At 32.9% G+C, this 14,877-nt stretch overlaps 1 protein-coding gene across 1 annotated transcript; it reads right to left on the reverse strand.

Moving 5' to 3' along the window:
* Positions 1 to 240: 240 nt before the first annotated feature.
* LOC143060949 (uncharacterized) lies at positions 241 to 11,664 on the reverse strand. Its single transcript, XM_076233656.1, has 5 exons — positions 11,513 to 11,664; positions 8,433 to 8,611; positions 7,895 to 8,116; positions 7,229 to 7,372; positions 241 to 6,666 (listed from the first exon to the last, which is right to left on the reverse strand). The coding sequence occupies exons 1-5, from the start codon at positions 11,538 to 11,540 to the stop codon at positions 904 to 906; spliced, it is 6,336 nt and encodes a 2,111-aa protein (XP_076089771.1). The 5' UTR covers positions 11,541 to 11,664; the 3' UTR covers positions 241 to 903.
* Positions 11,665 to 14,877: the final 3,213 nt, after the last annotated feature.

The raw sequence follows: 14,877 nt of genomic DNA on the forward strand, positions 1-14,877 counted from the left end.
TCAACAAATAGCAAAAAATATACTTTATGAACAAATGCAAAAACAATCTACAGTTTAGTTACTTAGTCCGTTTCTGTGTGTGTTATATTTTAATGTTGTGTCGTTGTTCTCCTCTTATATTTAATGCGTTTCCCTCAGTTTTAGTTTGTTACCCCAATTTTGTTTTTTATCAATGTATTTATGAGTTTTGAACAGCGGTATACTACTGTTGCCTTTATTTAAAGAAGAAAACAAAACACGTTATACCTGACATTTATATTTCTTTGGAAGATTATAAGACATGTCAAAAAGATACTCAACAATATCCCCGTGTAGAGTAAAAAATAATATTAGCTACAAATAGATTAAAACAGGAAAATGATAAAATAAATTTAAACTCTATTATATTAATTAAAATCATATTAAAGTTGCAAAAAAATATCACACTTAAATTTCAATGTACATAATTAGTATCAACTGAGAAATAAATAATTACAAAAACTTATGTTATATCAATAATAGAATTTTCTTACTGTATCAAACTTCAATTTCTTTGGTAAAAAACTATGTGATCGAAGGAAATAACACAACAATTAACTTGTGCTGTAACTTTCAAAATGTCAATTCACTAATTATTGATTTGCATTTTCTTGTTTTCAGAAATGATTCCAGTCACAATTCCAACACAATAACACCATCTGCTTTGCATTTTTTGTTAATCATTAACTCTTTGGTTTCAATACATTGTAATATCACCAGTCCACATTTACACCTGATATCAGTATATCAATACATTTGAATCTAAGGATGAATGAAACAATCTGTATTTACATTTTGTTTACAAAACTAGACATCAGGTTTTGAACCAATATCCACTACAAAGTCAAGAGTAATGAGATCAAACATCAGCATTGTCACATGTATCTACTTTGAAGTCGATCGACTGTCTCTAGAATGGAAGTCTTTCCTATTTCTAGAACGATCAGTCTTCACGTCTCTAGAAAGATTATCTTTTCGGTCTCTAGTCGACCTACTTTCCTTTTCTGTAAATTTTGAACTACCCCGTGAGGACACATTTTGGTAGGTACCCCGGTGTATGGGCCTATTATATCCTCTGCCTCTAAAATTTGACCTTGAATCAAAAGGTCTGCTATTAAAAGTTGATGTTGTATTTGACCAAGGCCTTGAAGAAGAAATGAATCCCCTTTTACTAGAGAAACCACGTGATCTCATGCTTGGATTATATCTTGTTTTATACTGATTGTTGTATGTTGAACTGTAAGTTGATCGGTTGTAACTGTTGCAGGCAGGTTTGTTTACCATACTGTATGTCGGTCTGTTTACCGACGAAAATCTTGAAGTCCTAGGTCGTTCAAACGTAGATTCTCCTTGTGTTCTTGTTGAGGTATTTGTATTACTAGAATATGTTCTTTTTACTTCGTTTGCTGATTTATGTGGTTCTTGTAATATTGGCTGTGTGTGATTACCAAGTTTGTCACCGGGATTAATTTTGTCTTCAGTCACTCGCGCTTTTACCATGTCTAGAACCATTTCTGCCATTCTGCCCTCTTTGCTGTTATCATTACTTTTATCATCAAAAATTATCTTCTTCAACAAAGTTGACATTGCCTTTGATAATGTATTATTGATATCTGATTCTTTGGGTTCCTTACTACCTGACGTGCTTGAGGGATATTCTCGACAACTAACATCACTGATCAGACCACTTGCGTGACGCTTTGGAGATGTTTGGCGATATGAATCATACCTTGCATTGTTAGCATGTTGATACGAATTTAAACGATCTTTTGGGGACAGGGTGGTAAGGTACGAATTTGCTCTGTTCTTAGGTGACAAACTACGGTTAGAGCTCGTCCTATTCTTTGGTGAGGCACTGCGATAAGAAGTTACCCGATTCTTCGAGGGTAAACTACGATCACTAGAACTACTACTGTCTCTGTCACGTGACCTACTACGAATTCTACTTTTTCTGAAAAACGATTTACGGTCACGGTCGTCAGTTTTATACTTTTTGTACGTAGATAACAATGTTCTGTCGCGTGAATCACTTCTCTGTCTTTTCCTGTCGTATCTTTTGTCATGATCGGGAGAAATACTACGGAGTCTTTTATACTCTGTTGTTTCACTTCTATCTAATGAGTTACTTCTTTCTCGTTTAATAGTCACCCTAGGATAAGAACTCAAGTTCTTGCTCCTATCGTTTATCTCAATCTGACTATTACTTATAGATGAACCATAAGATGTTGAATTGGAATTTGCTGCCTTTACCTGATTATTATGACTGGAAGAATAGAACGTATTTTGATTATGTATACGTCCACCGATGTAACCTTTTCTTTGATTTTGATTGGTCGAGTTTGGTGTATTGTATGAATGATTTCCTATACGATGCTGTGATTGGCTATTCCTAGAAGGGTTAGCGTTCAACCTAGCGTTGTTGTCATAACTTTTCCTAGATGGTGAACCAAAGCTATACTGATTGTTTGTAGAGTTGTTTGACCGTTTACCGTCTTTATTATCCCATTTGCTTTTGACAAACCAGGTTCTGTTATCAATTGACTGAAATTGTTTTGGACTGTTTGCATTATAACGTGAAAAATTTGAATAGTTTTTACCAATATATGTCCTGAAGTTTCCCACTGGGCTGTTAGTGGAAGATGAACAGCTACTTTCAGAGCTCCTAGACCTAGATCTGCGTTCACGTATTTTTGACTTTGATAATCCATCAGTACTGTTCAAATGAAGTGCTTTCTTATTATCTTGGTTATCATTATTTGTCGATGCTGAATAATGAGTACGTATTGCTTCCAATTGATTTAAGCCCGAGTTTGTGTGTTGTTTACTTATATCCTTACCTTTCTCACTCCTTGTTGGTGTTCTATGTTTGTGAGTCCGATTTTGATTGTGTACTTTTGTTGAATCCCTATAAGGAGATGAATCTGAACTGTATGTCGATTCTGATACTTTTCGTTTTACTTGCTTTTCAGAAACAGTCGACTTAAATTTACCAGTTTTCTTTTTTGCTGGTTCGATGAGATTTTGCGAAGTGATACCATAATATTCATCTTCTGTAACTGGTTCCTTTTTTATCCGTTTGACGACACCTGATGCTTCGGTCGAAGTAACTTCATTATACGCTGCATTGAGAACACGTGTAGCCCTTGATGTATCATCAGTTTTGCTGCTTTGCTTTTTTGACATATGTTTATTTTGTATTTTATCAATATTCTGTTTAGTCAATGAAACTGGAGACTTTTGTGGATATGATTCAGCTGTTTTCGATAAACTGTTTGTAGATTTAGTATTTGTAGTTTCCGTCTCAGTCAATGTTATTGAATTTGAAGTTATGCTAATTGCAGTAGGTTTCTTTGGCGGGAAATTTCCAGTTATAACCTGAATAGGCATGTGTTCCTCAATAGTTTTGTCACCAGTATTGGCCGTAACATACTCTTCGGATAAGTCGGTAGATTTAAGTTCATTCTGTTTACCATTGATGTGGTGGTCTGTACCTTTTTCTACACTTTCCTTTATACTTTTTCCGCTGGTATCATCTGGTGTACTGTCCGAAAGAATTTTCAACTTTTTCATTTTTATATCTTTTTCACTAGACTTCATTGCCTTTTCACCAATTTTATCTGATGAACAATTATCTTTGTCCGCATCTCCTGAGTTGCTTCGTACCCTGTTTGAAAATAAACCTATAACTTGTTCCAGGTCCTTAAGTGTTTTATCGATTTCGGTAGTGATTTCCTTTGATTCTACTGTGCTTATTGGCAGATTTTCTGATTGATTAAAAACATTGGAGTCTGTATTCTCATTTTTTTGTTGATTTTCCTCCGTATTTTTATCATTTTCAGAAAACGATTCTGCAACAGGGCTAAGCGGCTCTTTCTTAATAACTACAATGGATTGAGGCAGATCTAATTCTGTTGGTTTGCTTTTGTCATGAGTTCTTGATTCATCAGATGGTTTATTGGTGTTACAGCTTTCTATTTTTGAAACTGACTTGTGTTCATCTGAACTAAATTCCTGTTTTGGACTAACCGGTTCTTGCTTCACATTCACAGATAGCCCGTTCAGAAACAAGTCTGACTGCATCATACTCTCAGTTACTTGTTTATTCATAAGATCAATAATAGATTCATCCAAATCAGAAGTTGGTGACATTAATTTTTTTATCAAAAGATGATCACCAGGTTTATGACTTCCCTTTGCTTTGTCGGACGATACTTTAGCAACAGACGTTGAAGATAGTGATTTTGATGGTAACACATCAGATACACCTGGCTCTTGCTTAATAACTGTCTTTGCGATTTCTTGTGATGTCTTTTCTTGTGTTTCAACATTTGTGTTTTGTACCTTTGGTGGAGACAATTCATTAGGAGCATCCGTTTCCTTATCAAAACTTTTTTCTATTGCATCAGAAGATGCAAACTTTTCGAAAAGATTTTCTCGGCAGGTAAACTTTGGCTCTTGGTTTCCTGAGATCTTATCATGGGTTGATGCGGGTTGGATATTTGTTTCTTTCGGGGATTTTGTGGAAGGTTCATTTTCTTCCTTTGTTTTTGTGTCGTCCTGTTTAATGATTTTGTGATGTTTGGAGGTCTTTACATTTATGTTTTTTGTTTGTAAAGGAGGTTGCTCTGAAGCAGCAAAGGCAGCTGCTACCGAATTAGCTGTTTTGCGTTTGGTAGAAGCTATAACTGGGGATATGCTTGAAGACATGAGAGAGGACAATTCTTTTTCTAACCCGCTCAATTTCTTATCATTTTTTCGTTTATTTGTAGCCTGATTTGATTTGGCATTACTACGACCTGTTTCGAGGCTAACAGTTTCATTTTCAATTGGTTCAATTTTTACACTCAACAATGAATTCTCCTTTATGGAGGAAGAAATACCAGAAGTTTTCTTTTCATTTTCTTTTACATGTTGCTTGATGTCATGTGTTTTACTATAATCTAACTTTCTTAAAGAAACAACTGGTTCTCCCTTTATATTCGGATTGAATTTTTCAGCGTCGAAGATGTATTCCTGCTCCTGTTTGTTTTCATTCAAGATGTTTATGGCAGATGTTATCGCTTTACTTTTAGTTTTAGTTTTACAATCTACTACTTTAGCCGCTTGCAACTCTGATGCTACTCTTGCTAATATATCAAGATTGTCCAAACCTGCAATGCAAGACTCCTTTGGTGCAGAATAACTATGATCTTCTACAGCACTGACGGCACAAGACATGTGTGATTCCTTTATTTCAGGTGTTTTACTTTCAAAATCTGTATTACAACTGTTATTGTTTGCAACATTTTCTTTCACATCTACTTTGTTGTCTTGAACATTACATTTAGATTTACATGATAAGTCCAGACCTACAACATCACCACTGTGTTCATTTTCAACTTTATTGTTGCTCTCTGTTGTATTTTGTTGTTGTAATCCTTCATCTGAATGTTCTTCTTCATCACCAGCTAATTTTTCTGTTAATAGTTCGTACAAATCAGAGGGATCCATTTTGTAAATTGCTTCTCTGAATAATGTTTTAATGTCAAAGTTTTTATCAGTTGACGAACCTTCAATTTGTTCTTCACTTTCATGTTTAACACATTCCTCAACGTTATTACTATCATCCTGTTTTGAACTTTCCATTTCATGCTCCTCCTTTACAATTGTCTTTTCTGTTTGCAATGCGTTATCTGTTTCCTCCACATTATGGGTTTTAGATTCATTTTTGCCATCAAATTTGTCATTTGTTGCATCAATTGTTGATTTACAGTTGTCAATGTTTTCTCTCTGTGTGCTTATCCCAGACTCAGCAGTAACAGGACAGGCGATTTGTTTTTGTTTATCTGAATTGTCTGTCATATCTAAATCTTTTCCGAGAGCAACATTCTCAGACTGCGTAGCGCCTTGGTCCCCAGGTTCATCTAATGTAGGTGTTGAAGCACCACTACTTAATTCCCTAATTATGGCAGGATCGACCATGTCAATATTGTCGATGCTAGATGTAGAATAAACACAACTGATTTTGGGTGCAAATTCTATATCACAACCAGTGGATTCTGTCAAGGAGGACGAATAAGTATCAGTCGTTGGTAACTCTTCTTTAACAGCATCGTTTTCATTTTTCTCAAGGTCATGATTTGATTTAATATGTCGTAACACTGTCAATTTTGACTGACGTAGTTTTATCTCTTCCTCGATTTTCTGAAGTTTTGTTTCTATACAAGATTTATCAGTTTCAGCATTTGCAGGTTGATCTTTTTCAGAGGAAGATCGTTTTGTAGGTGTGTTCGACCGTTTTCTTACGGGCTTAAGCTTAGGCATTTCATTTCTTCGTGTTCTTCTTTTAGTAGAATTGTCAGTTTCCTGTGAACTATCAGAGTATTCATTTTTCCTGTTACGTTCATCACTTTTACGACTCCGACTTCTGCTTCTTTTCCTTTCAGTCCCTTTTAAATGACGTCTTTTTATATAAGTTCTATAACTCTTGTTACCATTTGATGCTTCCTTGTGTTTCATCTGCGCAAGAAATCTATCACGGAACGACAGGAATGGACGATTTACTGTTACACGATATGGCTGCCTCAATTGTATAACTGCATAAGGTACAGCTTGGCGAGGATGCATCAGAGGTAGTTTTGACTTCTCATCCAGTTGGTATATATAAATCTGAAAAGATTAGAAAAAATAAACACTTAAGATAGAGGCAAAAGATAAGTTGAAAATATACTGAAAATGTCATGGTTTAAAAAAACTTCTACGATTTCTTCTTTGAGCTGTTACTTGCATAAACGAAAACTAGTTAAATGCTGGTTATGTAATCTATAGTTGTCTATTATGACATGCTTATGTGCCAAGTATAATAGAATGTTTCGATTCGAAGTTAACATGTAAGTAATTAATTTAATGCAATAATCTCGTTGCCGATACGTTTTATTTTTTTTGTTTTAACACAGTCTTGAATCATCCTGTTTATTATTCTTTTTTTTTCTTAAGATCAACTTGCTATCGATTCTCTTACTGAATTATTAAGATTACTATTTTAACCCGTATATCCGAGGAAACATTACTTGAGGGAAAAATCGATTTACTAAAGAAACAAGAAACAAGAAATAAGATAACAATAAAACTAAAAATAACCATGATTGACCATCATACCACATCTTATTTTCATATTGACATTTTAAATTATATATCAGAACCAATTCGACTATGAAGAGTAGTTACTCACAAAATTATGTGCAAGTCCTTCACATATAGTTATGTTTGGGTCAGGTTGTATCATCGACGTGTGTGAATCGTAGTGTTTTGACGGATGCAGGAGTGTTCTTCCTTTGAACCTAGGCATAACCTTTTTTACCCTCCCTGGAATCACCTGTAAACAAAAGAACATTTCGTTGTTAATAAATAATACATGGACATTGAACTAACGTCAAATTTTGGTTTTGATCAATGTGTGCGTAAATAATAGAAATTATTTGTACATGCTTAATATTTCAATACTGAATTTCCTTCAATTTCAAAAGCAAGTACATATTTTAGCTAGTTTATAATTATCTTAAAAAAAGGAAATATAGGAGAGAAAACCGAAAATAAGAGTGATAATTTATTAGTTTTCAAACTTTTATAAGAAACAATTTGTCCATTTCAATATTAAATGGTACAAATGTTACCGCAAATGATGCGCATTTTAACAATTAATTTTCTCGTTATGTTCGACGCTAAAAATATATGGAAATCCGAATGCTTATACAAAGTTGAAGGGCATATATATTTTTTTTGGTAATGGTTATCTAATAGACTTAAAAAGTAATAATCATTGTATTGAAGTAAATACGTCACACTTCGTTATATACATATTCACATAATCATAAATTGCATAATGTAAACAATTTACCCTCAGTACGACAATGCATCTGGCAGTTATGAAGTTCCTGAAAGTCATAAATCGAAGGAGCATATCGTAGTTTCTGTTCAAATGAAGTCCAGCACGCGTGTCACCCAATATATTTGTCTTTTTCTCTGAGCATCGGACACCATATTTACACATGCTCACAACAGATCTCCATGACTCAGCTAAAAAACCGAACTCCTCTTTCAACTCATCGTCAGTTCTTCCCTTAAACAAAATAGAGCAAATAAAGAATATTTGACATTAATGTTTTCTCAATATTACAGGACAATTACAGGCTTATCCGATTTCACATGTCTGTGTAATCAAAACGGCATTAGACTATTTGCATTTTTTTTCGCTTTTATAACAATTGTAAGTTCTGATTCGTCTAAAACATTTTTATCATGTTAGTACTAAATACATCGTCATACTTGTTCATTCTATACATATCATTAACAAAGATTTTCACCATTTCATAATTTTAATACACTCTTTTTAATATAGATGATAATATAATCAAATGATATTAAAGTTGATTTACCATTTTTCTAAGAGCTGCTTTTCTATCTTCAAATGCCTCTTCAAGATCAGGGTTGTCAACTATATGCATTTTCATGGGAATCCAACCCCTAAGTGGACCCTTTGAAAGACAAGTTTTTTCTACATTCTCCATCAGTTCACGAGCCCATGTACACGTTAATGGCATAAACGTTAACACGTCTGAAATATGAAAATAAATGAAGATACATTTATATTAGACAGACTTTAATTTAATTAAAAAAGAATATAACTTGATTAAAAGGGGAATAAAGGGCCGGGAATAAATGCTTCTTGCTAAGTGATGTCTGTATAACGAACAGAGTTAATTTGGGATTGTTTTTGGCATCTTAGATTGCAGTTGTCCCCAAATGATGGGTTGATATTTTTACTGGAATTAGAAAATTTCAAGACAAGAGAATGAATTTTCTGTATGTGATATTTTAACTATCGACTTTATTTTCGTTCTTATGGACCTTCCCGGTTAAGATCAATAAACAATTAATTTTTAATTCTGGATTATTATTATTTTCTTTTTTCTTCAATTTTCCGTCTTTTGATCCATATTTATATATATATATATACTAAATAGATATACCATTCTATACATGCATGCTCATACATATATTTTTGTATTATATTGCTATAAATGTTAAATGGAGAAGACTTCATAAGTCTGTTTGACTTGTGTCATATCCAATTTGTATTTAAACAAATAAAATATGTTTAAACTATCAATTAATGGATGAAATGTCAGTGTTGTAGCTAGCGAAACCTCGCGCTTTTTTGGCAATGTTAAATATAACACTAAAATGACAAGATTAATTGACAGGACTACAGTACAAATAAATGCAAGAACATTCAGGATATAGAAATACACAAATAAACAATACAATAGTACATTTCGAGATGCTAATAGTTATCAAAGGTACCACTCCACGCTTATAATTTAATAAGCAAGACGCGCGTGTCGTCTACAGGAGACTCATTAGTGAGTCGCAGATCAAAATAGTAATAAAACCAAACAAGTATAAAGTTAGAAAGCATTGATGATCCGAAATTCCAAAAAAAGTTGTGTCTAATACTTGTAAGGTAATACATGCCTTGGATAAGAAAATCCTTAGTATTTACAAGAATTCATATTTTGCAAACAGGAAATTTATAAAATGACCATACAATTGATATTCGTGTCAACACCGAAGTGCTGACTAATCACAAAATAAAAAAGAACACGAAAAACAACCAATTCAAAGTGACTTCGAAATCAGAGTAACGTCATTGTGTTGTAAGTCGTCAAAAATAGATTTTTTTTAGAAGTTATAACGCAGATCAACTTTAGTACTAATCTGTTGAAAGGACTTGACTCATCAGATAAGAATTAAGCGTATATATGCATGAAAAAAAAAATAGCAAAAAGACAAAAGGGACACAATGAAAGAGTTCAAATTGGAATTCAGATTATTTTACTTTGAAAATTGATCGCAACCAACAAGTAAATTATGTAAATTAAAAGTGACACCTATTTTTAGCCATCTGTCAAAACTAACACCCACTGAAATACTGGGATTTTTGGGGAATAATTTGATTACTTATCATTGTTTTAAATAACATTTTTGATATGGATTAATTTTAGTATTTGAGGGTATATATCGCATGTTATTTGTGAAAAGTTCTATATTTTCAAAATCAGCATATTCCCTGATATTATCTGCCAAAATCCAGGAAATAAATCTAAGTATGCGATTTTTACATCATGGTAGATTAACATACACAATTCATTAAAATTGACTCACACGTTTAATTGTCAGGTCAAGTGTTTGTTGTAGATATGTAATTCAAAAATTAAAAATCGATCTGTTAAGTAAGAAAATCATTATTGTTTCAGATATGTTTGAATGTCTTAAACTCTTTTTTAACAATTCTTGTCCATATTTCGATTTGATTTCATATCATGTCCGTTTGCCCTGTTTAGTTGTCTTATCTAGACAGATACTGGTTGAACGTTGATTTCAAACAAAAAGATAACAGTATTGATATTACCTATTTAATGACCTTCCGTTTGGAGGTCATTTTTCGTGTTATGTTTTATTAACTGAAGTTTAAAATCATTGCTGCATTCTTTTTTTTTTCAATTGCAAGTTCTTGCGAGTACTAGCTAGTATAAAGTTGTTTACTTTTCTATCCTGATTAATAGTAAAGACATGCTTTGATCGGTAAGCTAGATAAAGTTACAACTAAAGTTTAAATATTCGTCATTCCTAAATTGTAAATCATACTTGAGTTTAAACAACTATAAAGAATGTGAATTCAACTAGATCAAACATCACAAAAGAGTAAGTAGACCATTTCATTTAAATAAAAAAATATCCTGTGTCAAAATACAACATATAATATAGCATTTAAAAAAAATATATTCTGATCTTTTCTTCCAACAAAAGAAAATACCCAAACTTCAAATTTATTTTTCGTGGAAAAGTTGAAAAAGTTAAGCATGTACATTTATTAATCCAAAATGAATTCTATTCACCGAATTGACCTAGTTAACTTGCCAGAGAGTGACGAAGAACAAGTTTTAGGACATAAATGAATACCATTTTAGATATTTAAAATGTTTGAGCTTAAAACTAAATCGATGGAATAAAATTTACCTTTTCTTATTTGTGTCATAATTATCCGTTAGTAATGAAACTGCCACGAAATCCTTGTGAACGTATTGTCAAATTGTTATCTGGGTTTACGATCATGTGACTGTCAAGGAAGTTAGCCAGCTCGGTTATGATATATAATACAGTTGTTAAGTAAACAAAGATATTACTGTAGATCTATTTTTAGGTGTGGGGATTTTCATTTTAAAAAAAATAATATAAAATCAAGTATTGTTACTTGATTTCAGTAAGTCTTACTGAAAATAATTCATCAGAATTAAATTTTAAGATTTTATTAACTCCATTGATATGAATAGCGTATTTCAATGTGTATCAAATCTAATTTAAATCTTTCTTTTTGATACATTTTGTGATAGTCAATTTATAAAAGTCGAAATATCCGAGGAAATATCGATAGAGAGAAAAGTTTAAAAAATACCTTTTCTATAACTGGATATTGACTGCATGGTGATTATTATGCGTTTGTTATTACAACTAATAATCTGGTGTCTTTCCACTGTTCTCGCTTTATCAATGAACGTCCTTCTCTTTCGTGGAAGATCAATACCTGGAAACAACACATTGTGTTGCTATTTTTAGTTTAGGGTATTTCTGCAAATTACATATGCATACAAGAAACTCATCAAAGGCACTTAATTGATTGTGTAAGCCAGACACGCGTTGCGTCTACAAAAAAATCCACACCATTCAGGTTCAGATAAAAAAGTCAAATTTTCCAAAGGTTTTGTCAAATAAAGCTCTCCATTCCTGAGTTTATAGAAAATAAGAATATTTACTTCGACCATTCAAAGTTTCACAAAACGTAAATTTACAAACATGGCAATACCAATAATCTCAACACAGGTGAGGATTACACTCTACTGGACTATTGGTACCCTTGGTGAGGAAAAAACCTTTTAGCAGTGGCATCGTAGTGGTTGTAAAACTACTGCTAAAGACATCAAGCGCCAATAATTGTGTACGCAAGGCGCACATTTGATCAACAAAATACCCACCAGTGACGCTGGTACGTGGCGATATTAGGAAGAAATGGAATGATACGCAATGCATGAGACAACAATCCAACGGAGTCCATGCAAGCAGCAATTTAAAAAAGGGGGTTCATTTTGACTTTTTCGGTTCCAATTTTGTTTTTCTTTAATAAATTATATGAAACCCAGAGTTTTATAAGTACCCAACCAGATGTAGACCATTCAAAGGGGTCGGGTCGAGCAACTAATGGAAAAAGAAAAAGTTCAAAAACTTGCAGAAAGAAATATCACATTATGAGATAATTTTACCTGTTTGACTTGTAATTAAAAAAACATTTCATGACGTGATTGGTTTCATAGGTACTGGCAGACTGTACACATTTTTTTTACTTCCCCCTTTTCTTCTTATTTTTTATTTTCTTTTTCATTCGTTATTTCAGTTATTTGAACGTTTTTCTGTATTAGTTCAGTAGTAATTGACAAAACCTTTTAGAATATTAGTCCTTTTGTCTTAATTCTCAAATTTCGAAATGTTTCACATATATAATTTCACGCTTGCTCTACATACATTGCTGTTTAACTAAGTTGTGTCGACAATTATTATGTACTATTGGTTAGGTATAATAAACTTATACATTTACAGGATAAATAATCAATAAGAGTCGTTTTGCAAGTGGTAGAGACGTCAACACATGATGACACCTTTCATAGTATAACAACAGCAACAAACAAATCTGCAAATAGTGAGGATGTTTCTGTATACTCCAATTATGCCACATGGCGTCTTTCTGTATATGAGGGATGAAGGCAACAGAGGTATACCGCTGTTCAAAAGTCACAAATCGATAATTGATAACAACTGTCATGTTCCTGACTTGGTACAGGACATATTTGAGAGAAAATGGTTGGTTGAACCTGGTTTTATGGCTTACAAAACCTCCCGCTTATATAGCAATCTTAAACAAGAATGTGTCCATAGTACACGGATGCCCCACTCGCACTATCACTTTACATCTTCAGTGGACCGTGAAATTGGGATAATTTGGCATTAAAACTAGAAAGATCATACCATAGGGAACATGTGTACTAAGTTTCAAGTTGATTGGACTTCAACTTCATCAAAAACTACCTTGAACAAAAACTTTAACCAAAAATTTAACCTGAGCTTTGCACTATCTTTTTCTTTTTCAGTGGATCGTGAAATTGGGGTCAATACTTTAATTTGGCTTTTAATTAGAAAGATCATACCATAGAGAACATGATTACTAAGATTCAAATTGATTGAACTTCAACTTCAACAAAAACTACCTTCACCAAAAAATTTAACCTGAAGCGGGACGAACGGACGCACAGACGAACGGAGACACAGACCAGAAAACATAATGCCCCTCTACTATCGTAGGTGGGGCATAAAAACATCGCTTAAATGACATAACTGTGTGACAGAAACGCAGTACAAACACACGCATGAACCATCATTACAGAGAAGCGCACAAACAAATAATATAATATAGTCTACACAATATAATATTATAAGCAAGCTGCAGATCAACAACTAACATCTTCCATCAACGACAGACATCACAGAAGACCATAAACAGTGACGCACTTATGTTACGAATATGAGGGGGGCAAGGGGGTCCCAATAACAGCAAAACAGCAAATTGATTTGGCTTATAACAGATAACAAGGAATTAAAATGGACAAAAACAGATAACAGTAAATGAAATATTAAAATAAGTCGGGACCTTGACAAATCCAGTTTTTCTTGTTGATCCTTATATATAATATATAATCCTTTGTAATGAATTCCATTTTCTATGAACATGTTTTTAAAATTATGTATCTAGAAAGTGCTTACTACTCAATATATTTTATACGCTCGTTTACAGGACGTATCATGGGATACTGTTGTCCGTCTGTCGTCAACATGTCGAATATTAACTCCAACACACTTTAACCAATTTGCATAAAACTTTTGGAAATTGTTTATATCTATTGACGTGAGCTCCCCTTCGTATTTCATAAATTTCAGATTTTAAGTTTCTGAGTAATGGGGTTTTATTCAATAAAAATGGTGTTTTTTTCTTTTTTCTGATAATATCTCAAAAATCCTTCCACAATTTTGCAAGGGATTTTGGTGAATTGTTACTATCTATTGACATGAGCTCCCTTTCAATTTTTATAAATTTTAGATTTTATATTTCCGAGTTAAGGGGTTTTGTTAATTAAAAAGGGGGGGATTTTTCCAGTTTTCGAACATTAACACAAAAACGTTTTCAGCAGTTCTGGTGAAACTTTGCTGAATTGTTTATAGCTATTGTTGTACGCGCCCTTTCTATTTTCATTAATTTTAGGCTTTATGTTATTGAGTTAAGGGGTTTTATTCATTAAAAAAGGTGGTATTTTCCAGTTTTCGGTCAATAACTCCAAAAAAAAATTCAGAAGATCGCATGAAACTTTGGTGTATTGTTTATATATATTGACTGAAGCTCCCTTTTAATTTTTATAAATATCTGATATGACATAAAGAAGTTATCGAATATTTCAAGAAGGACGACGGGCGTATCATGCGCTCATGGCGTAGCTGTTTATTTGTTATAAAATACTTTTTTTTCAGCATGTATTTTTATACAGTTATAGAAACTCACACATGCTTGTAATTTAAATAGTGTGTAATAAAATAGAATGGAAATGAGGAATATGTCAAAGAGACGAAAATGATATCTAGTAAAAATTCAAGCACTGTTATGGTATTCAATTCACATAGTTCTTGTGTTTGTTACTACTAAAAATGACCTAAAAGAGTTTG

Source organism: Mytilus galloprovincialis, unplaced genomic scaffold (genome assembly GCF_965363235.1).
Source record: "Mytilus galloprovincialis unplaced genomic scaffold, xbMytGall1.hap1.1 HAP1_SCAFFOLD_195, whole genome shotgun sequence".
In the NCBI taxonomy this organism is placed as follows: domain Eukaryota; kingdom Metazoa; phylum Mollusca; class Bivalvia; order Mytilida; family Mytilidae; genus Mytilus; species Mytilus galloprovincialis.

Bases quoted from the DNA above. Each gene is read 5' to 3' on its own strand.
- LOC143060949 (XM_076233656.1), bottom strand. From the start codon at position 11,540: ATGCAGTCAATATCCAGTTATAGAAAAG. The intron at 8,612-11,512 runs GTATTTTTTAAA...TTCATATTTCAG, and splicing joins AATATCCAGTTATAGAAAAG to ACGTGTTAACGTTTATGCCA. The intron at 6,667-7,228 runs GTGAGTAACTAC...TAATCTTTTCAG, and splicing joins AAGGACTTGCACATAATTTT to ATTTATATATACCAACTGGA.